The 24,950-nt window shown below is 41.8% G+C and overlaps 1 protein-coding gene across 1 annotated transcript in view; it reads right to left on the minus strand.

Moving 5' to 3' along the window:
- The window catches only part of LOC122543101 (inactive carboxypeptidase-like protein X2), an 81,232-nt gene that overhangs the window by 15,431 nt on the left and 40,851 nt on the right, over window positions 1–24,950 (minus strand). The window contains exons 9-12 of the mRNA XM_043681354.2: window positions 21,550–21,659; window positions 13,519–13,667; window positions 10,422–10,506; window positions 4,752–4,896 (exon numbers count right to left, since the gene is read on the minus strand). Of these exons, the coding sequence (XP_043537289.2) occupies window positions 4,752–4,896; window positions 10,422–10,506; window positions 13,519–13,667; window positions 21,550–21,659 (489 nt within the window). The remainder of the gene's footprint in view (window positions 1–4,751; window positions 4,897–10,421; window positions 10,507–13,518; window positions 13,668–21,549; window positions 21,660–24,950) is intronic.

Genomic DNA, 24,950 nt, shown 5'->3' on the forward strand with positions numbered 1-24,950 from the left:
TTAGAGCTATTACAATGAAGACAGCAGAATGACAGCATCAAACAAATACAAAACCCCAGTCAAATACTGATGTTGACTTCAACATTATGAGCTTCATGGACCTGAGTAGAGGCTCTGTGATGGAATGATTCTTAGCCTGAAAGGTCACATTAGTCTGAAAGCCCTTTGCAATGAAAACATAGCTAGGACTGAAGAGTGGGTTTCCTCCGGGTTCTCCAGTTTCCTCCCACAATTCAAAGATGTGCAGGTTAGATTGCCTGTAGTGTCAGGGATACGTAGGTTAGGTGCATTAGTCAGGGGTAAATGGAAAGTAATAGCCTAAGGGAATGAGTATGGGTGGGTTATTCTTTGGACGGTTGGTGTGTACTTGTTGGGCCGAATGACCTGTTTCCACACTTTAGGGATTCTATGATCTGGAATTTCAGGTGCACCTGAGAAAGTCACACATCTCAGCAGAAGCAATTTGAGAACTTGGACAAATAATTCTAAATATGGCAAAAAGGCTTCATTTTTTTTCTAAGCCACGAACAAATGAACACTGATACAGTAAAGGTCTGACCTTCGACCCAAAAATGAAACTTGATGCCACAGTCAAATATACAGAAAAGAATTGCATTGCTACACACAGGTAATGCATCTCAAGGTAAGGGATTGTCCAAGACAATAGTGTATATCAGAACAATTAACTAAGAATATTTTGAAACAGATTTACAGAGTATATAATTCCTACCAGCAGATGCTGGAGGAAAAACTGACAACCTACATGCATGATACATGTGTAAGGTGATGAACAAAAGACAGACAATGGAATAAGGAGCAGTTTTGCTGATGCATAAATATAATTGTTTCCATATTGGATAACTTGAGTCACTGCTGAAAATGTGTTGCTAGAAAAGCGCAGCAGGTCAGGCAGCATCCAAGGAGCAGGAGAATCGATGTTTCGGGCATGAGCCCTTCTTCAGGAATGAGGAAAGTGTACCAAAGCAGGCTAAGATAAAAGGTAGGGAGGAGGGACTTGGGGGAGGGGCGTTGGAAATGCGATAGGTGGAAGCAGGTTAAGGTGAGGGTGATAGGCCGGAATGGGGGTGGGCACGGAGAGGTCAGGAACAAGATTGCAGGTTAGGAAGGTGGTGCTGAGTTCGAGGGTTGGAACTGAGACAAGGTGGGAGGGGAAATGAGGAAACTGGAGAAATCTGAGTTCATCCCTTGTGGTTGGAGGGTTCCTAGGCGGAAGATGAGGCACTCTTCCTCCAGCCATCGTGTTGCTATGGTCTGGCGATGGAGGAGTCCAAGGACCTGCATGTCCTTGGTGGAGTGGGAGGGGGAGTTGAAGTGTTGAGCCATGGGCTGGGTTGGTTGGTCCGGGTGTCCCAGAGGTGTTCTCTGAAACGTTCTGCAAGTAGGCAGCCTGTCTCCCCAATATAGAGGAGGCCGCAGCGGATGCAGTAAATGATGTGTGTGGAGGTGCAGGTGAATTTGTGGAGGATATGGAAGGATTCCTTGGGGCCTTGGAGGGAAGTAAGAGGGGAGGTGTGGATGCAAGTTGAGCATTTCTTGCGGTTGCAGGGGAAGGTGCCATGAGTGGAGGTTGGGTTGGTGGGGGGTGTGGACCTGACGAGGGAGTCACTGAGGGAGTGGTCTTTTCGGAACGCCGATACGGGAAGGGAGGGAAATATATTCTTGGTGGTGGGGTCTGTTGTTTGGAGGTGGCGGAAATGACGAAGGATGATACGATGTATATGGAAGTTGGTGGGGTGGTAGGTGAGGACCAGTGGGGTTCTGTCCTGGTGGCGATTGGAGGGGCGGGGCTCAAGGGTGGAGGAGCAGGAAGTGGAGGAGATATGGTGGAGAATATCGTCAACCATGTCTGGGGGAAATTGTGGTCTTTGAAGAAGGAAGCCATCTGGATTGTTCGGTATTGGAACTAGTCCTCCTGGGAGCAAATGCGGCGGAGGCGAAGGAATTGGGAATATGGGATGGCGTTTTTACAGGGGGCAGGGTGGGAGGAGGTGTTGGCAAGGTAACTGTGGGAGTCGGTCGGTTTATCGTAAATGTCCGTGTTGATTCGGTCTCCCGAGGTAGAAATGGAGAGGTCTAGGAAGGGGAGGGAGGAGTCTGAGACGGTCCAGGTAAATTTGAGGTCTAACTTTGTAACTCCCAGTTTATTTTCTTTGGTTTGAAAGGAGCGATGTTTGAATGGGAATTGGACAAACATGCTTCCTGGCTTACTGTAATTGTATGACTTCTGCCATAAAGCACTCATGAGGGCAAACTGGCCAGTAATATAACAACAGAAGAGCTTGTAAAAATATATGAAAATGAGAGAGCTGAAATCCATACACCCCTGAGAGAATGAGGCTGAGAAAATATTAATGGGAAACCAGGAAATGGCCCTTGGTCTTCATGGTAGAAGACAATCATTCTATCCCCAAAGTACAGAGTAATCAAGGGGCAAAAGGAGGGATAAAAATAAACATAACAGTTCTCACAAGAGAAAAAGTAATCGAGACACTAGTTGAGTTTCTACTCTTTGAAGTTGTGAGGAGACCTTATTGAAACATACAACATTCTAAGGAGTCTTGACAAGGTCGCTGCAGTGAATTATTTACCCTTGTGGGACTACCTAGGGCTCAAGGGCATAATCTCTGAGTGAGCAGTCACCATTTAAGACAGAGATAAGGATAATGTCTTTTCTCAGAGGTTAGGGAGTCTTGGGATTCTTTACCACAAGGTACTATTGAGACTGGGTTGTTAACTATATTCAGGGTTGCAATAGATAGCTTTTTCATTTCTAAGGGAATCAAGGCTTCTGGGGAAAGGTGGGACAGTGAAATTGAATCTATCTGTTGTCAGCCATGAAATCGAGTGATGGAGCAGAATCAAAAGACCCAATGGCCTACTTTTGCTCTGCCATCTTCTGGACTTACGATCGCTTACTGCAGGCAGCCAGCTCACAAATAGTTCAGTCAAAGCTGTTGTCCTGTGATCTTGGAATTGCTACTGAAACAGAGACATCAACTTCAGATCTGTTGCACAGAAACAGGCCCATTGGTCCATCTGGGTCTATGTGGGCATTTATGCACCGGGTTAGATGTTGCTCACCTAACCCCAATTGCATACTATTCCATTTCGTTCTTCCTCGTATACTGATCAAGATCCCTGTGGATATGGAGACAGATCATTTGAAGAGTCTAAACTAGCAGTACAGTCACTGGGTTGGAACACTTTGAAAGATAAAATCTTACTTTCATAATAAATGTGCATTTGCCATGGTCTCGCATTTCGAACTTCAATTCAGTGGAAATTATTAACTGCTGACACCAGCACTTCCAAATGACTCCTTCAGCTCTCAGAATTAACATTGACATGTTTATCATTCAAATTTTACAGGATAGTGACTGAATTTGGGCATCCATCTATTTTGAGAAACAATGGACTGTGCCCAGGCTGTGTGTCATTTGTGGATTGAGCACTTTTGTTGTGACTGTGGATGCCAATTTATGAGTGGCAGTCCCTTCTTCACAATTGCTAAAACTGGCTTGAGGTTGACTGATTTTTATTCCTGTCGAGATTGTGGTGCTGGAAAAGCACAGCAGGTCAGGCAGCATCCAAGGAGCAGGAGAATAGATGTTTCAGGCAAGAGCCCTTCATCAGGAGCCCTCCAGCATCTGCAGTCCTCACTTTCTCCTCGTTGATTTTTATTCCTTCCTGCTGGCTTTCTTTGCTGCCATCTGTTCATTTCTTTTGTCCTCTGCTTTTCCCTTCTTGACTACTTGTCTCCAGGCTCTCCAGTCAGTTCAATTTCCCATGCATCAACTTGGATCGCTGTTAATTTGAGATTTCTCTTGCAAAATCCCTGTATTGTGGATAAGGGTAATCTCTTGGTCTTGTGTTGATTGGCTCTTTGAGGTCATGGCCGTCATCCTTTTTGGTTGATGTGACTGATCCAACAGAGTCGCTGCTGATCAAGAGAGCAAACGTGCTGGACCCCCAAATTCAGCTTTCTGTCATGCCAGCAGATGCACAATATTCCTGTGAAGCAGCTGAATTGTGAGCTGTTCTTAGAGGTTATTGAACTGTGAGCTGTTCAGCCTTTCTTTGGCTTGCAGCTGTTGTCCTTGCTTTGTTCTTATACTTGTAATGGTTCCTATCTTTGTCTTCAAGAGACTATACTCAGTTGTTCCTCAATTTCTTCATTATGATATCTTCAGAAAACAATGCACGAAGCCAGAGTGTGGCATCAGAAGTGGGATCATCTGTGCAACACCATCTCACTCTGCACTTCATCTATACATGCAGTAAAATCAGAATAATGATGACTTTGAGGCTTCTGTCAGTGAAATGGAGCCAGTTACTGCAACCAAGAGGAGATTTCTCAAGAACTCAACAGCCAGTTCCGAGCAAACAAAATCAAAATTCAAGCATCAAGTCTCACAGACTGCTCAGCATTGCACCAATCAGTTGAAACTCTCCAGCAGCATGCAATCTGCTGCGGAATCCACTGATTCCAGAAGGATGCATGCAGGAATCTGGTAAACAATCGGCTCAGCAACCACATATCAGCTGTCTTGAAGACAGTACAGAGTAAACATTTATCTGTGTATTCTGTTTAATATGTAGTACACACAGTAAAGACAGCCATGCAATATGTGTTTTGTAGAACACATAGGAATAACACATACATGCATCACACATGCCAAAATGCTGCAGTGCACACATGATATTGTCTTTGCCTGTGAGAAAATTATTACCTGACACTGGACAGCCGAGTACCTCCATTCTCATGCACAGACTTCCATTCCAGCTTTGTGGATTAATTCGGATGAAGCGAGCAACAACGGTTTCTGGAAATTCATTCAGAACTGGAGTGTCAGTATCCACATTCCCATAAAATAGCTACAGAAATGGAAGGATATCAGTTAGTCATCACTGTTGTATTCTAAATTATTTAATAATTCTGTATGGAAAATTCATTTATACAAAAGCTTGTTTGGATGTGTCCAGCTCCAATAGTACTCAAGAAACCTGACACCATCCAGTACAAAGCAGCCCACTTGATTGGCACCATATCCACAAACATCCATTCCCTCCACCACTGACATTCAGATGCAGCAGTGTGTATGACTGACAGGATACACTGCAGAAATTCGCTAAAGGTCCTCAGACAGTAGCTTCCAACCCATGGCCACTACCATCAAGAAAGACGACAGCAGATACATGGGATCACCACCAACTGCAAGTTCTCCTCTAAGCCACTCACCATCCTGACTTGGAAATATATCACCATTCTTTCAATGTCGCTGGGTCACAACCCTGGAATTTCCTCCCTAATGGTATTGTGGGTCGACCTACAGCACATGGACTGCAGCAATTCAAGAATGCAGCTCACCACTACCTTCTCAAGGACAACCAGGGACAGAAAATAAATTCCAGTGATGCCCACATCCTACAGGTGAGCACAAAAACACCTGCTTGCATCATTCAGGATCAGTCAACATTTCTGTATTATTTCTGGTATGTTTCCACAAAGGCTGAGGTGCTCATGAAACAGTGCAGACTGATAAAATGAAGCATAAAATACTCTGATCAGAAACTCTGTTAGTCCCATGATTAAGTATTTCCATTTTAAATCTCATACAAAAACTATGTTTCCCTTCTGGGACGATATGATTTGAGACTGCAGGACTGTCAAATCTGATTCTCTCTATTCTAAATTTCTTGTCCAGATTGAGATTAGCCAACTCAGGCCAGATTGCATATTCAACCTGAAGCTTTTTTGACCCCATTTGGCTTTGTACCACATTCAAAGAATTCTGTAATTCTGTAGGAGCTTGAGTGAAATGATTATGCCACAGTTGAAGAGGGTGAAGACATGACTGCCAAGCTGATTCAGTGTGCTATGTGCATGATGTGGGAGGTCAAGGACTCTGGTGTATCTGGCTCATATAACTGGAAAGTATGCACACGTTCAGGTTCTGATAGAGCATATTGCAGCACTGATGAAAGAACTCGATGACCTCAGGCTCATCCGAGAGAACGAGATCTTTCTGGACAGGACTTTCAGCGAGGTTATTACACCAACCATACCAGAAGAGAGTAGAAGGGAGAAGACGATGAGGAAGGCAGAGAGAAGACAAGTGCAAGAGACCCCAGTGGATGTACCTGTCAGGAACAGGTTGAATTTTTTGGAAACAGTAGAGACAGGCGACACTGCCAGTCCGCGAGGCGGTCAGGTCTGCCAATCAAAAGTTGGCATGGAGGCAGAGCTGAGGAGTCCGACATCACACAGAGCCGGGGTAATAGGGGACTCCATAGAGAGAGGAACTGAACGGGGTTTCTGTGGCAACAGGCGGGATTTGACGATGTTGTGTTGCCTTCCTGGTGCCAGGATTAAGGACATCGCAGACAGAATGCAGGAAATCCTCAAGGGCGAAGGTGAAGAGCCAGAGGTGGTGGTACATGTCGGTACAAATGATGTCAGGAAGAAGAGGAGGGACATTCTACAGCAGGACTCCAGAGAACTTGGAAGAAAGCTGAAAAGCAGGACATCCAGGGTGGTTATCTCCAGTTTGCTTCCAGTTCCTCGGGCTGGAGAGGCCAGGAACAGGGAGATAATGGACTTGAATGTGTGGCTGGGGAACTGGTGCAGGAAGCAAGGATTTAAATTCTTGGATCACTGGGGTATGTTTTGCGGTTAGGATAAAATATACAAGAGGGACGGGTTGTACCTTAATAGGTGGGGGACTAGCATTCTGGCAGGCAGGTTTGCCATTGCAACACAGCTGCGTTAAAACTAAATGGGGGGGAGGGGACAAACTGGAAGTTTAAGAAGGAAATTGAAGGGAAAGTTCGAACAAGGGAAGTCAACAAAAGACAACTGTATCAATGAGGCAGAAAATTCAAAAAGGGATCATGCCATAAGGTTGAGTGAAATAGGGATTGAGAGGAAGGGTGAGGGCAGTAACAAATTAAAAATATTATATATGAATGCACAAAGCATTAGAAATAAGATGGATGAGCTTGAGGCTCATTTGGAAATTGGCAGTTACGATGTTGTGAAGATAACAGAGATGTGGCTTCAAGTGGATAGGGCCTGGGAAATGAGTATTCAAGGCTATACGTGCTATCGTAAGGACAGACTGACAGGCAGAGGGGGTGGGGTGGCCCTTGGTAAGGAATGATATTCAGTCCCTTGCGCGGGAGGACCTAGAATCAGGAGATGTAGAGTCAGTATGGATAGAGCTGAGAAATTCTCAGGGTAGAAGGACCCTCATGGGAGTTATCTACAGGCCCCCAAACAGTAGTCTGGATGTAGGGTGTAAGTTGAATAAGGAGCTGAAATTGGCCTGTCGCAAAGATATTACTACAGTTGTTATGGGAGATTTCAACATGCAGGTAAACTGGAAGAATCAGGATGGTACTGGACCCCAAGAAAGGGAGTTTGTGGAGTGCCTCCTAGATGGATTCTTAGAACAGCTGGTGTTGGAGCCTACCAGGGAGAAGGCAATTCTGGATCTGGTGTTGTGCAACAATCTGGATTTGATCAGGGACCTCGAAGTGAAGGAGCCATTAGGAGGTAGTAATGATAATACAATAAGCTTTAATCTGCAATTTGAAAGGGAGAGGGTCCAATTGGAAGTGACAATACTTCAGTTGACTAAAGGGAACTATGAAGCTATGAGGGAGGAGCTAGCCAAAGTTCAATGGTGCAAAACCCTAGCAGGGATGGCAGTGGAGCAACAATGGCAGGTATTTCTGGGTATAATGCAGAAGATGCAGAATCAGTTCATTCCAAAAAGGAAGAAAGATCCTAAGAGGAGGCAGGGGTGGCCGTGGCTGACAAGGGAAGTTAAGAAACATATAAAGTCAAAAGAGAAAAAGTATAACATAGCAAAGATGAGTGGGAAAACGGAGGACTGGGAAGCTTTGAAAGAACAACAGAGGATACTAAGAAGGAAATACGCAGAGAAAAAATGAGGTACAAAGGTAAACTGGCCAAAAATATAAAGGAGGATAGTAAAAGCTTTTTTAGGTATGTGAAAGGAAAAATAAATGGTTAAGACTAAAATTGGGCCCTTGAAGACAGAAACAGGTGAATATATTACGGGGAACAAAGAAATGGCAGAAGAGTTGGATTGGTACTTCAGATCTGTGTTTATGGGGGAAGACACAAGCTATCTCCCAGAGGTAATAGTGGCTGAAGGACCTGAACTGAAGGGAATTTATATTTGCCAGGAAATGGTTGTGGAGAGACTGTTAGGTCTGAAGGCTGATAAGTCCCCGGGACCTGATGGTCTGCATCCCAGGGTACTGAAGGAGGTGGCTCTAGAAATCGTGGATGCATTGGTGATCATTTTCCAATGTTCTGTAGATTCAAGATCAGTTCCTGCAGATTGAAGGGTGGCTAATGTTGTCCTACTTTTTAAGAAAGGAAGGAGAGAGAAAGCAGGGAATTATAGACCAGTTAGTCTGACCTCAGTGGTGGGAAAGATGCTGGAGTCAATTATAAAGGATGAAATTACGACACACCTGGATAGCAGTAACAGGATAGGTCAGAGTCAGCATGGATTTATAAAGGAGAAATCATGCTTGACTAATCTTCTGGAAATTTTTGAGGATGTAACTCTGAAGATGGACAAGGGAGATCCAGTGGATGTAGTGTACCTGGACTTTCAGAAAGCCTTTGATAAAGTCCACATAGGAGGTTAGTGAGCAAAATTAGGGTGCATAGTATTGGGGGAAAAATACTGACTTGGATTAAAAATTGGTTGGCTGACAGGAAACAAAGAGTAGTGATAAACGGCTCCCTTTCGGAATGGCAGGCGGTGACCAGTGAGGTACCGCAGGGATCAGTGCTGGGACTGCAGCTTTTTACAATATACATTGATGATATAGATGATGGTATTAAAAGTAATATTAGCAAATTTGCTGTTGATACAAAGCTGGGTGGCAGGGTGAAATATGAGGAGGATGTTCGGAGATTACAGGGTGACCTGGACAGGCTAGGTGAGTGGACAGATGCATGGCAGATACAGTTTAATGTGGATAAATGTATGGTTATCCACTTTGGTGGCAAGAACAGGAAGGCAGAATACTACCTAAATGAAGTCAAGTTAGGTAAAGGGGCAGTACAACAACATCTCAGTGTTCTTGTACATCAGTCAATGAAAGCAAGCATGCAGGCACAGCAGGCAGTGAAGAAAGCTAAGAACATGCTGGCCTTCATGACAAGAGGAATTGAGTATAGAAGCAAAGAGGTTCTTCTGCAGCTGTACCGGGCCCTCTTGAGACCGCAACTGGAATATTGTGTGCGGTTTTGGTCTCCAAATTTGAGGAAAGACATCCTGGCTATTGAGGGGGTGCAGCGTAGGTTCATGAGGTCAATTCCCGGAATGGCGGGACTATCTTACATTGAAAGATTGGAGTGACTGGGCTTGTGTACCTTGAGTTTAGAAGGCTGAGAGGGGATCTGATTGAGACGTATATGATTATTAAAGGATTGGACACTCTGGAGGCAGGAAACATGTTTCCGCTGATGGGTGAGTCCCGAACCAGAGGACACAGATTAAAAATAAGGGGTAGGCCATTTAGAACAGAGTTGAGGAGAAACTTCTTCACCCAGAGTGTGGTGGGTGTGTGGAATGCTCTGCCCCAGAAGGCTGTGGAGGCCAAGTCTCTTGATACTTTCAAGAAAGCATTGGATAGAGCTCTTAAGGATAGTGGAATCAAGGGTTATGGGAATAAGGCAGGAACAGGATACTGATTGAGGATGGTCAACCATGATCATAATGAATGGTGGTGCTGGCTTGAAGGGCAGAATGGCCTACTCCTACTCCTGCACCTATTGTCTATTGTTTATAATTTCTTTTCTGCATTATTAAAAGCCACAGGAATGGCTATAACCTGTAAGGGCTATTTATTGTGGAATATTTTAATTTGATAATAAAAAATACCTGGATGTAAAATCCATGAACAAATGACACATCAGCATGTCAGTTTCAATTGTTATCTCATGTACACTTGACCGATTGTATCTGTCATTTTATGTGAAACATACCCAGTCATAGTTCTTATCTGTGATACATAATATATAACATAGAATATCTTGCAACTTCTGGATACACCTTCAGTCAGGATGTGCCTGTAAAATCTGACAACAGCTAATGTCCATCTCTTCATATATTCAGTTTTTGCTGTTGATATGATTCATTCCCAGTAGCTGTTAGTGTGTGATGCCCAGTCACTGTGCTTGATGTATTAAATCACACCTGTCACTGCATATGATTGTATCCATTTATTACTACTAGATAGTGATTATGTGCCCAATCACATATATGTCAGTACGTTACACATTTTTAGTTCTATCTTATTCTTTTGTCCTCACTGCCAAGTCACATGTTTTGAATTCCTGAGAGACATACCCAATCATAATATCCATCTGTGTACGTCATCCAGGTACGGCTGTCGTTGCTGAATTGCACATAGAATGAACTCACCCAGTCATTGCTGTCAAAAAAAAGAGTTTCAGTTGTTAGTTCCAAAGAGCTTTTAGAGATCACTGGCTTTCAATTCTTTACTGCAGAGTGATAGCATGAATTTAGTTCAGTTGTGATTTGACTGTCAGGTACTTTTAAAGAACAGTCAGATAGCATAATGTTGGGTTACATCTGTTAAATTAATAAACTAGATTGCTCAGGAAATAGACAATAGTCAATAGGTGCAGGAGTAGGCCATTCTGCCCTTCGAGCCAGCACCACCATTCATTATGATCATGGCTGATCATCCTCAATCAGTATCCTGTTCCTGCCTTAACCCATAACCCTTGATTCCACTATCCTTAAGAGCTCTATCCAACTCTTTCTTGAAAGTATCAAGAGACTTGGCCTCCACAGCCTTCTGGGGCAGAGCATTCCACACACCCACCACTCTCTGGGTGAAGAAGTTTCTCCTCAACTCTGTTCTAAATGGCCTACCCCTTATTTTTAATCTATGTCCTCTGGTTCGGGACTCACCCATCAGCAGAAACATGCTTCCTGCCTCCAGAGTGTCCAATCCTTTAATAATCTTATACGTCTCAATCAGATCCCCTCTCAGCCTTCTAAACTCAAGGGTATCCAAGCCCAGTCGCTCCAATCTTTCAACGTAAGATAGTCCCGCCATTCCGGGAATTGACCTCATGAACCTACGCTGCACTCCTCAATAGCCAGAATGTCTTTCCTCAAATTTGGAGACCAAAACCACACACAATATTCCAGGTACGATCTCAAGAGGGCCCGGTACAGCTGCAGAAGAACCTCTTTGCTTCTATACTCAATTCCTCTTGATATGAAGACCAGCATGCTATTAGCTTTCTTCACTGCCTGCTGTGCCTGCATGCTTGCTTTCATTGACTGATGTACAAGAACACCTAGATGTCGTTGTACTGCCCCTTTACCTAACTTGCAAAAGATGCAACAGCAGAGCATTTAGAAAGGTTAAAACCACAAGAAATAATATAACTGTAAAGATTATGAGTTAACAAGGAATTGAGAATTAGGATTTTAGAAGGCTGAACATTGTAAGGAGAGAGAAATTAAAGATTGAAAACATTGACGTCCTGGTGAAAGAAGAAGTTCAGGAGGTATTCTGACAAATTTTGCTTTGGGAATTTCAGAAAGGGGAAGACTCTGTAGGACGAGTAGATATGCATGTTTAGAGCTTACCAACAACAGAAAATTTGAGAATCTTAACAGTAACTGTTTTGATGAGATTCATAAAATATAAAGTGATTAGAAAAAGTATGTTGAGGCAAGAGACGAATTGGAAGCTGCAGGTTAAAAAATAAATATCTGCTCTCTGACAAAGCATTTTTGTGGCAGCATTTTTAGACAAGTGTCAAGAAGCTCTTCAAGTACAGGAGCATTTGACAATCAGCTACAGAGACAGTGGACACTCTGGAAATAATCTTCCAAGACTCCTTTATTCTTGAAATGTTCCACCCATTGCAAAACTACCAATGTAACACCTTCACTCAAAAGGTAGGAGTCAGAAAAAAAAAATTATTGCAGGCTAATTAGCAGAACATCTGTCACTGGAAAAGGCAAAAGATGCAACAGCAGAGCATTTAGAAACATACTCTAATAAAGCAAAGTCAGCATGGCTTCATGAAGGAGAAATCATGCCTGACAAATTTAATACAGTTTCTTTGAGGAGGGAACAAGCAGGATTGATAAACGGGTATTTGATAAAGTACCACACATTAGGTTACTGAATAATATGACTGTACTCCTTATGACTGGGCAGCCAAATTCAGTTCTACCTCCATTTAGAAGTTTGCTGATGACGCCACCATCGTGGGTTGGATCTCAAAGAATAACGAGAAAGAGAGTTGAGTGCCATGATGGAAAGACAACAGTCTCTCCCTCAATGTCAGCAAAATGAAGGAGCTGATCACCGACTTCAGAAATTGGACTCACTTCCACCCTCTTCCATCGTGCAGAAGATACAAGTTTGAAAACACATACCAACATATTCAAGAACAGCTACTTGCCCACTGTTGTCAGACTTACAAACGGACCTGTCACATATGAGAGTTGATCTTTCTCTGCACCTTCTTGTAGTTATAACACTACATTCTGCATTCTATTTGATTACCCTGATGTTCTTAAGGTACAATTTGTTTGATTAGCACACAAAACTATACTTTTCACTGTATCGTGATAATAAATCAAATCAAAGATCCCATCGTCTTCAGAGTATTCAGTTAACATGGATAGAAGCTTGGCTAACAAACAGAAGACAAAGAACCAATGAAAAGGGACACATTTTTCAGGATGGCAACCTGTAACTCATGGAAGGCCACTGGGATTGGTTATTTACAGTATATTAAAAATTTGGATAACAAGTGATTGGACGATCACCAAATTTGCAGATGACACAAAAATGGCGGGGGAGGGCAAGTCATAAGGCTGCAGAGGAATATAGACAGGTTAAGTGAATGAGCAAAAACTTTGCTAGACGGAATGTAATTTGGGCAGCCAGGGGTTGGTTTGTTTAATTGACAGGACGGTTGGTTGCAATGTAGAGGAACACCAACAGCATGGGTTAAATTTTCATACCGGCCGAGGTTACCTCAGTACTTTCTTCTTCTAGAAGGACTTTCCTTTTCAACCTCTCCCCTCAACTGAGGTGTGGTGACCATCAGGTTAAATCACCATCAGTTGTCTTTCTTTGTGAGAGAGCAACCCAATGAACTTCTGGGACTTTGGTGGTGTCACCTTCGCCAATTTGGGAAAATGTGATGTTGTGCACTGTGGCCGAAAGAGTAGCCCAGGTGAATATTATTCAAATAGGTGAAAGACTGCACAAGACGGTAGTACAGTCTCCATTACATCTTTCCTTCTCGGTGGAGATTGTATTCCTAAGAAATGTGATCCCAAATACCTTTATAACTCTTGCTTATTTCCTTCCCCTAAATGAAAGAGAAACAACGAGACAATAAAACTTGCAATTAAAAACAGAAGTAGTTTATCAACATACTGCAGCAGTGAATCTCGGCCCTGGGTAATCACTCCACTGAATTCAATCAATTTTCTGGCATCGACTTCAATCCACTGTGACTGGTCCTCTGTTTGAGGGCACCAAGCCCCATCATAATAATCCTCTTCATCTTCATCCTCATCACCTGCCTGGGAAACATAAGAACAATTTCATGGAGAATGAGGAAGACTTGACATTTCAGCAAAAAAGGGTGAAGAAACTCAAGGAAGGAAAAACAGAATACGAACAGACCAGCAAGGCAAACAAAAATCACAAAAGAACTTTCTATTGGCATATAAATGGGAAGAGATGATAAAAATAAGAATGGCTTATTTGAGGCAGAGACAGGTAAAATTATAATGGAGAATAAAGAAGTAGCAGTGTCATTCGATACTTTGCATCTGTCTTCTTTGTGAGATCAAATCAGATTCTGGACATTTGCTCTGCCTCTTTTCTATCATGGGGCGCATGAGACATTTTTAAAACAGATTTCCAAAAATGGCTTATCAGACACAATCTTCTCACTTATCCCCAAATGATGCAGAGTATAAATTCACAAAGTTAGACTTCTGCTTGACATTAAAAGCAAATGTTTGCAAAAGTCAAAAGCTGTTCGTGAGGTTTGTTCATTTAAAGATATATTACTTTCTGCAGTATTCAGCCTGCCCACAAAAGGTCAGTTTGACTTGAAAATTGACAACACATTCATCTGATTCATAATTAGCAGCACAAAAATCATTGAGATAGTTCTGATATTCTGCAGAGTACAGCTGATAAAGGTGATAGTGCAACTCGGAAAAGCCATTCTTTGAGCCGCTACAATCAGGGGAGTGGGAATTATTTCCACTGTGCTATATCAATGTTATGGGTTAATGTAATAGTGAACATAATAGGTTAGACAGATGCTTTAGGTCTCGGGTGAAATGGTTGGAAGAGCAAACTTTTGTCACATCTTAATTGACCAGAAATTGGCAGGAAAAATGACAGTTCAGTTTTGTCTTCTATGGCCACAGTACAAACGGGGTTTCTATTCATGTTACTCTCAAGGTTGCAACTTGGAACAAGACTCATGTGCTTTTATTTAGCTCTTTGTGACAAGTGTTTTGCTGTTGACATGCATCAAGCTGGCTTGAATATAAAGATATCAGAATACCCAGCCCTGTTACTCTTTATTTTGCCTCAAGTTCTGTCTTTGTGGAGGATTGATCAATTATTATTTAAACCAAGTCTCCAACATACTTTACTTTTGCATAAGAGGAGCAGGAATGGGCCACTCAGTCTTTCCAGCCTGCTCCACCAATCAATATGTTCATGGTTCATCTAATTATGACCTGGATTCCACTCTCCTGCCTATCTCCAACCTCCATATGCATGCATTCCCTTTGAATCCCATGTCAATCAAAAATCTGTCCAACTTAGTATTGAATATCAATGTAAAGTTAATATGGGCAGACCTGACGCAAACCCTTGAAGAAAAATCTTTCCTCTACTATTTCAGTAATTTTCCTTGATTACTGTCCTTTGAATAATATGGTTGTCTGCTGAAATATATTCGTAAAAAAAGTATTCAGACATTCAAGTTATTGTTCAAAAAAGCTTTGTGATATTGGATTGGACTTATGTACCCAATGTACTGGGAATGATTTTTCCAGCAGTGGGTGAGAAAACTCATAATGATTGCGTGGGCTTGCAAGAGGCCAGCAGGGAGGTACAGTTCTCTTCTGATAGGAGGAAGAAGCCTGCTAATGTCAAGCAGTGAGAGCTAGAGGAAGCAGAACAACAAGACTTGGGTACTGAACTCATGGATTCAATGCCAAAAGCAGTTAAAAGAGCTAAGCAGGACAGTAATGTTGAGCACTTTTGGACAAGGGCAAGCCCTTCTTGAATAATGTCACAACATTTGCTACCCTCCAGTATTCCATGCCCTCACTTGTGGCTAACAGTGATGCAAAAATATCAGCCAGGCCCCTGCAATTGCTTCTCTAGCCTTTTGCACTGCTCTTGGATATATCTGGTCAGGACCAGGAGATTTATCCACATGTATACATTCTAATACATCCAACACCTCCTCCACTGTCCCCAAGACTTCACCACTAATTTCTGCAAGTTCCCAAGTTTTCATGTCTTTCGCCATGGTAAACACAGAGGATAAATATTCATTGAGAACCTCGCCCATCTTTTGCATTTCTACACATACATGTCCACTTCGGTCCTTGAGGGGGCCTATTCTACACTCTAGTTATTCTTTTTCCTTTAATATACTTAAAGTACTGTTTTGGATTCACCCTAACCTTCTCAGCCAAGGCTATCTTGTGCCCCCTTATCACCCTACCGATTTCCTTCTTTAGTAAACTCCTGTATTCCCTGGACATCTCCATGGATTCCCTTAATCCCAGCTGCCTGTTACTGAGCCATGCCTCCTTTCTTCTGGTCAAAGCCTCAATAGTCTTGGGATGGCTTTCTGCATCAATCCATTGAGGAACAAATTGCAGAATAGAACAGGGTAGAGTGGGTAATGTGTAATGAGAAAGGAATAATTGGCAATCTAGCGATGCGAGGCCCTTTGGGAAAGAGTCCAGACAAGATGATAAAATCTTGGTGAACAGAGAGAGTGACGTGGTTGATTCTGAGACTAAAGTCATGAATCTCAATAAAATGAACTATGATGGTATGAGGCATGAGCTGACTATGATAAATCGGGGGTCTTACTGAACCAGATTATAGTTGCTTAGCAATAACAACACTTAAAGGATGCATAGAGGAACTGCAACAATTATTTATTCCTATCTGGCACAAAATTAAAAAATGAAAGATGGCCCAGCCATGGCTACACCCATAAGGACCGTGTTAGATCTAAGGCAAAGGCATATAAATTGGCCAAACTCAACTATGGATCTGGTGTTTGGGAGCATTTTAGATATCAGCAAAGGAAGACAAAGGGATTGACGAAGAGGGAGAAAATTGATTTTATAAGTAAGCTTGCAGGAATGTACAAATTGATTGTAAAAGCTTCTATTGGTATTTGAAGAGAAAAATATGAATGAAGACAAATGTAGTTCACTTAAAGTCAGAAACAGGAAGCTATTGTGCAGACCAAATAATAACATATTTTGGCTATAGCTTCACAAAGGAAGACCAAATAATGTTTCAAATCTGTTGGGAAACACAGGGTCCAGTGAGAGGAAGGAACAGAAGGAACTCAGTATTTGTTGGAAAATGGTGTTAGGAAATTGATCAGAGTTTAAGGACCAAAAACAGGGAAGGTAGGTTATCTGAATGGTGATTGATTGGAAAAGGCGGAGAGTCAACAAGACCTGGTTATTTTGTACACCAGTCACTGAAAGTAAGCATGCAGGTATAGCAAATGATGAAAGGGGCAAATGGTATGTTGGCCTTCATAGGCGACAGGATTCGGGTACAGGAGCAGGAATATCTCACTGCAATTTTATCGGGCTTTGGTGGGAACTCACCTGGAATATTATGTGCAGTTTTAGTTTCCTTATCTGAGGAAGGATGTTCTTGCTATAGGGAGAATGTAATAAAGATTTATCAGATTGATTTATGACGAGAGACTGACTATATTCGATGCAGTGTAGGAGAATAAAGAGGAGTCTCAGCGGAACCGAGCAACTTCTAACAATACTTGACAGTGTAAATGCAGGAAGGATGTTCTGATGACTGTGGAGTCCAGAAGGATATATGGTAGGCCATTTATGACTGAGTTGAGGAGAAATCCTTTCACCAAGAAAATGGTGAGCTTGTGGAATTTTCTGCCATAGAAAGTAATTGAGTAAACACACCAAGTTTTCAAGAAAGAGTTCAATATAGTTCTTGGGCTAAAGGGTATAAGGAGAACAAATAAAAAGGTTCAGAGTTGGATATTCAGCAATGATCATCTTGAATGACAGGACCAGGACCAAAGGGTCAAATCACCTACTTCTGCTCCTATTTTCCAAATTTCAATGGCTTATTGGTAGCAGGAAAGTATGGTTAAGCTTTGCAAAGGTTGGCAGTATGAAGAAGATGTGAGTGTACTGCACCTTTAAGAGAGTTGAAAGCAACAGAAGTACCTGAAAAAGCACCAAGTGTTCTGAAACAAGATATACAGGGGAACCTTGATTATCCGAATACCAATTATCCGAAAATTGGATTATCTGAAGGAGATCTCGAGGTCCCGAGGGAAACATTACAACAAAGACATGTTTCCAACAGTAATTAAACAGGCATCGTCTCCAAATGACTGACCTCTCTCTCGCTCTCTCCTCACACACTTTCCCTGGAGTTCTGCACAGGTGTGTACCCTAAACCCCCTGTCCCCACATAATCTCTCCAACATTGTATAAGACCAGGGAAAATTGAACAGTTGGGAGGAGAACTGCCAAGCCACCAGCATGTAAAAAGACTGCCTGAAAAATAGCTCTCTTAAAGGTGCCTTTATCGATCAGTAACCTGTGAAGCAGAATCCCCAAAAAGAAGAAAAGAAGACAGGAATACAGAGAAAACTGAAAGCTGCCTGGTTTTGAGATAATAAGTTTTGTTTTGTATATCTTAATCGAGTTTTATTGGTCTAGTATTATAGAAGGAAAGGAAAAAGATTGGTTCGAGGAAGGAATTGTAAATAGTTGTTAGTTAATTATTCCCTGCCATATTTTAAGAAATTTGTTAATTTTTGCTTTAACTAGTTCTTGGCCTATTCAATTTTCACAGATTGCTGCACTTTTCTGTGTTACTGGTTTAAGTTAAGCAGAAATGTTTACCCCATGTCATAACAGCGGTGAAAGTGTGATTCAAGAGCTGATGCTGAGCAATTGGGATGCTTGGTTGTTTGGAGAAATGACTTTTGCTTATGGGTCAGATGGATGGACCTCTGGAATCTCGATGAACCTCAGAACAGTGAGGATACCTCAGGCAGTGTGTGTATCTGATGCTCGTTAGCTAGAATACATTTCCTCCTCTGAATTGGCTCTAAGTCTGTCCATTAAATCTACTATAGCAAAGTATTTCTGAAGCTCTAACTGGAAAGGAAGTATTGTTACTGGATTAAAACTGTGCCAGGTTTAAAAATATTTCTTTCTAGAATACAGATGAATAAGCTTACAGTTGGTGGAAGATGGGTTAATGATGGTGTAATCTGTGTTTAGAAGACAAAAACAAAATTCACTTCCTTATGCAAACAGTTTTCTGTTTTGGATTTATCACCTCTAGACTCACTGCTGTCATTGTCCTAAACTTATAATAAATGGAGGTTCCATGAAACACAACAGCAGCTTTTGGAACACTGATGTTAACAGGCATACATTTATGGCAAATATAGCTCAGGGATTCACATTCTCAACTCTCAGTCTCAACATATGAGTTGAAATGGCATTCCAGAGAATTGAGCACAAAAACTGAGGCCAACACTGCAGTATTGTGCTGTCAGAAATGCTATTTTTCAGAGGAAGCTTTAAATTGTAGTCTCTTTTCCCCAGTAATGAAAATATACTAGATCCCAGGCGCTATTTTAAAGATAATTGGGGCAGGGAAGGCTTATCCCCAGTATTCAGACTGGCAAATCTGTTTGGGATAGAGTGAAACTATCAGAACAGGGCAGGGGATTGGGAGGGCAGGGCTGTGACTGGGAGTGGGGCCTTACCAGTTCCGCCTCATGGCAACCAGACTTTCAGGTCAGCCGCAAAATCTTTTTAAAATTTATTCACTTACGGGACATGGATATCTCTGGGTAGGCCAGCATTTATTGCCATCGCTAATCGCCCAGAGGGTATTTAATAGTCAACCACGTTTTTGTGGGTCTGGAATTACATGTAGGCCAGACAAGGTAAGGATGGCAGATTTCCTTCCCTAAAAGGCATTACTGAACCAGACAGGTCATTAAACTTTTAATTCCTGATTCTTTATTGAATTCAAATTAAGCTATTTGTCATAGCAGGATTTAAACCCTGCTCCTCAGAATTTTAATTGAGTTTCTGTATTAATAGTCTGTCTATAATACCACTAGGCCATTGCTTCCCAAATATGTGAGGGGAAGCAATCCCAGGCAAAGGTTGATATGGGGAAATAGTCCTAGAGCAGAGGCCAGCAAGAGGAATTTAGTCACAGAGTGGAGGTTAGTGAGGGCAAGCACTCCTGGGCAGAGGCCAATGCGAGGAAGCAGTACCGGAGCAGAGGCCAGCAGTCCTGGACTAATCTTACCTTGGAGTCGGTACGGAGCTGAGTGAAGGCGTGGAGTGGAGTGGGACATTTGTTGGGCTGGGGTCTGGTTCAGCAGTCAGACCACATGTGGAAGACCCTCCACTCAGCTATTGCAATGTAATGTTTATGTGTAATTTGTTTATATGACTGTAATAACCATCCCTTTAATTGTGTCTTATTTCTGTAAAGTAATGCATCTACGTTTCTTTTTTATTCCTCTTTTTGTATTGAAGATTTGTACCTAAATACTTGAAATTCAGATTGCGCCATGAGAGGCGACATTGTAAACCATTTCACTGTACTCCTGTACATCTGTTCTTGGGAAAACATGCCAATAAAGGATATTCTATTCTATTCCTAAACCCAAACTGCACACATGCTTGATTAGAAGCCAAGTCTGCAAAAAAACAAAACAAAAAAATCTTTATCCTTCAGTCAACTGCATTTAAAAGGGATTATTTCATCATTATCAAAATACTGTTTGTGGAAGCCAGCTATGCACAAACTGGCTGTGTATTTACTTCACTGAAAGAAGAACTACACTCTGAAAGTACTCCTCTGGCTTCAAAGTGCTTAGGATTCCCTGATGCTAGGAGGAGCTCTCCTTGAGGTCCTTCTTGAGGACTGACCACTTGTTTTACTTGTACAGAATAAGGCAAAAATATATTTTGGTAGTCATGTTAAATGGACAGTATTGCACTGAGCACTTTCTAGCTATATTCCATACCTTTGAAGTAAATTGAACTACAGATTGGGTATATTACTCGTATCGCTGCCAGTTTTGCATTGCAGTTGGTGTTGTAAACAATATCCGTATGTGTGAAACTGACAGATTACAAGATGATGCACATTATACAGGATCTCAGATACAGAATCTTTATGAGAACACAGTCAGTTCTGATAACACGTGATATTCCCTTCTCGTGCGATCTTGCATCATAAGAAAATCGCACAATAGCCATGCCACTTAAACTAATGGAGCCAGAATTACATTATTCCCAGTACACATAATGAAACTTTGCCTCTACAAATAACTGTCTAAATTCTTCAATTGCGCGACAGCGAATTCACAATGAAAAAACATGCGTTTTAGCAGAACCAACTGTAGTTCTACTTCAAGTCTTCCACTTCGGAGCTGGCATTCCCTATGATTGCAAAATTGTACAGAACATGTTACTGTGGTATTTTATACCTTCGAAATAAAGTCTGTTGTTGTTTTTAAGGTCCCTGAGAGTCCTTTCTGGCCCAAGCACTGTGAAAGCCATCATGCCAGCATTAAGGCTGTTCATCAAATGCTGTGAGATGAAGAATGATTGGATGTGTTATCTTAGTTCTCTAATTCTGCCCATTGCATAATTTGGACATTGCCATTTCTATTAGGTTCGCTCGGTGCTCAGACGAGTTTGTTAGAAACACTGAATTTTGATATTTAGCAGTGCCTTGATAAATCCATTTTGCTTTAGTCACTGTTGTGACTTTGTTTCTTGTAATACGATGTGCTGTGTTGTTGGTCTTTGTCAGAAGGTTTTTAAGAATTTGTAGTGATTGTAACAAGGTCAGCCAGATGGATTTCATCTGAGTTCCCTGCATGGGGCTGTGAATCAGGTCCAGTCAAGGAGCCCTGGCTGACAGATAGAAACGGGCATGTCAGAGATGCTGTCACTCTGGTGCCTGACTGTGAATGGAGCAGTACCAAAGTCAAAGACTGTACATGTGTAAACAAAGGGTGACTTGGTGCTGGGATACTGGGCTCTGTGGAGTTATTTCAAAAATTTTTCATGGTAACAGAAAGGAACTAATATTACGTATTAAAGTGGATGTGTGCTGCAAACCTCTCACCTGGATATTCAATCGAATACGTTGTGGACCTAATCCATATCTCAGAAAAGAAGATGCTGTCAATTGTTCATCAGCTATTTGATGGGATTCAAGACCCAGAGGAGGGCATTCTGAAAAAGAAAGATAGAGTTAATTGATGAACTGAAGAGTGAAGAATTGGTATAATCCAAGTCAATACAGAACTGGTTTACTGTTGAGGAGCAAAAGTAAGATATTGAGCCAAACTGTGTTTCAGGGGCAACCATTCACCGTACAGTACAGGACTGTTACTCACAGTTTCCTCAGTTGCCATCATTGTTTCAGGAGACAAATCATTCAAGCAGTGAATTTTCCTTCAGAAGTAGATTTGGAGTTTCTCAGAGAAACTGGAATACCGCACTGTTCATTAGCAAATTAAATTGAGGGTCTGATGTTCCTTTATTGAGTGTTTAGTTCCAACCTTAGTTCCAACTGCAATTCATTGAGCATATACTTTTAAGAGAGAAATTAGAACATTTGGTAGTGACCAGTATTGGCCATAATCAAGAGGCCATAAAATTTAGAGATCAAGTGATGGCTGAGATTGGAGAACGTAGCACCTGAAGAAGAAACGCTAGATACCTTGAACAGCCTTACATTATTTCAGTCACAAATTGTGGTGATACTTTACAGTAGGCAGTGTTGAATTATCTGTCATTTTTTTGTGTTTGTTTGTATTAAAGCAAACAAATATAATTTATGTGAATGCGGGAAGGGAAAAATATTCAGTAACATCAAATTCTAAGCCTTGAAGTGGTTAACCGTAAACAAATTGTTGTCAGACAGACAAAAGCTCAGTTCCAGTTTATTCTTTTGACATTATTTCACAATGAAATGACAAATTGCAATTTTATTTTTCTATTTCTAGAATCACTAATCCACTGAACCAAAACCTAGGAGCGACCAGGTCCACTTAATAGGAACCTGGGACAACTCTATGACAATAGGCTATCATGGAGTAACGTGAGAGTTAAAATCTATTATACCTATGCACTTGCTGTGTGCACATCAGCGCTGTATCACATCTGCTTGAAATTTGGCTTCAAGTTGGTGGCATGGCCCATTAATTTGGAGGTAGGCATTAATGCCTACGGTAACACAATGATTTGCAATACCACAGCAAATATTGGCTTCGGGTGAGTTTTATGCTGTAACAGTGTTTGTGATTGAAATCAGAGCCGAGTTGGTGAACATACGATCCCTGTGAGAATACAAGTCAAGTTATGGAGAAATTGTATAAATTTAGGCTGTTTCTTCACACATCCACATCAATAGCAGACTTTGAAGAAAGGCTGTACAGATTTGAAATTTTAAATGTAATATATCTCCACGGAGACGTTCAAACAGGAATTAGTTGAATGTAACAATCTGTGCCTACTGTTTTATTGGCTTATACTTAAAACAAATATGTCAAATCATTCAGAATTTCTGGCGGAGGTGGTGCAGCTGTGGAGATCTTTAAGATTGGAGAATGGGGGGATCTAAGATGGTGGCGATCTGAGAAGATCGCACTGCAGAGCTTCGCATCGCAGCAGGAGCAGGACGGTCCTTTAATCCGCCCAACCCAGGTCATCAGGATTTTTTGGGGCGTTGGAAAGTTTGTGGAGCCCCAAGAAACATTTAACAATTGACTTACATGTATTTTCAGCTGTCCAGAAATGCCGAAAAAGGGAGGAGGAGCATCCGAGGCCGGATCTGCAGTTCAGCCTGCAGCAGCCTCGGAGCCAATTACTCTCCAGGACCTGGTGAACCAGCTCTCGAAATCTCGTGAGATGCTGGGGAAACAGATTGAAGAGAAACTGGCTCCAGTCTCTCTCATGCTGCAGAAGCATGAGCAGCAGCTGGGAGACCTGGAGAAGAGGACGGATGAGGTGGAGCACAGGGTCACAGTGATGGAAGCTGATGCCAGTTCATTCAAGGAAGAGATCCAAGCCCTGAAGACGCAGGTTCATAATTTGCATGACCAAGTGGATGATCTTGAAAACAGGGGCAGGAGAAAAAACATTCGGATCATTGGTCTGCCTGAGAGTTAGGAAGGTGAGCGACCTGCGGAATTTGTTAAGATTGGCTTCAGAAATTTCTTGACTTGGAGGCTGGCATGAGAGGATTGAAGATAGAGAGGGCTCACTGGGTCGCAGCGCGGAGGTCGGGTCTGGATCAACGCCCTTGTCCTTTCCTGATGCGGTTCCATCATTACCGGGATAAGGAGAGAATCATGGAGGCTTACAGACTCCAGGGGAAGGATCCAAAGGCCCTAATTTACAAGGGGTCTAAGATCATGTTTTTTCAGGACTTTTCAGCGGTGGTGATCCAGAAACGAAAATCGTATGATGGTGTCAAGAGAGGACTGAAGGAGCTTGGGATTCAGTACTCCCTGAGATATCTGGCAGTGCTTCGGATCACCTCAGATGGATCCATGCATCTCTTTGACACATCGGAGAAGGCAAGAAGCTTTGTGGACAAACTAACCTAATTTAAACAATTGTAGTATGTATAAATGCTGTTGCTTGGGTATGTGTTTGTCATTCTGTAAAAGAAATGGAGGAAATCCGGTTGGAGCTTTGTTTTTCCCTTTTGTTTTCCTCTATTGATAATAATTTGGTTCAAACTATGTCTGGCGGTGGTTAAGATGTACATTTTAAATTTCTAAAATAGGATATACCAAAGGATAGGTGGAGTATTTATTTCCCCTTTTTTTAATAAAATATTTTTTTTTTATTCATATTGATATTCTATGGGGTGTTTATTTTTTTTAGCTTGTGCTTGCGATGCGGCTCTAGCTGGGAGAAGTGAAGGTGGTTGAGATGGTTATATGCCTATTTATGGGCAGTTCGGGATGGGTAGTTGCCCCCTCCGGGCAGGGGTGAGTTCCCCTACTCAGCACAATTGGCGCTTTATATGTTGGTTTGTTTTCTGGTTTTTGTTTTTTTTTATTTTTAATAATTTTGTATGTTTGTTAAATGTAGTGGTTTTAGTTTATGTAGTTTTTATATTTGGTGGACCATGTGACACTAAGGCTCAGCAATTTGTGGTTCAGGTTCCTCTCTGGAACTTAAATGTAATTGCAGAAGATTATGGCTAATGATTTGATTAAATGGTGTACCTGGAATATCAAGGGAAGTCACTCAATTAAGAGGAAGAAGGTACTCTTGAGTCTTAGAAAGGAGAAGGTGGATATCGCTTTGTTACAGGAGACACATTTGGATGACAAGGAGCATCTGAAATTACAGCAGAATGGCTTTGACCGAGTTTATTTTTCATCATTTAATACCAGAAGTAGGGGATGGCTATACTGGTTAGGAAACATCTCTCATTTAAATTGTTGGAATGTGTTAAAGACACATACAGGAGGTTTGTAATTATTAAAGCCTTGATAAATGGGG

Source organism: Chiloscyllium plagiosum, unplaced genomic scaffold, assembly GCF_037043375.1.
Source record: "Chiloscyllium plagiosum isolate Xiang-an unplaced genomic scaffold, Cpla_swu_hap1 HiC_scaffold_48, whole genome shotgun sequence".
NCBI classification, from domain to species: Eukaryota; Metazoa; Chordata; class Chondrichthyes; order Orectolobiformes; family Hemiscylliidae; genus Chiloscyllium; species Chiloscyllium plagiosum.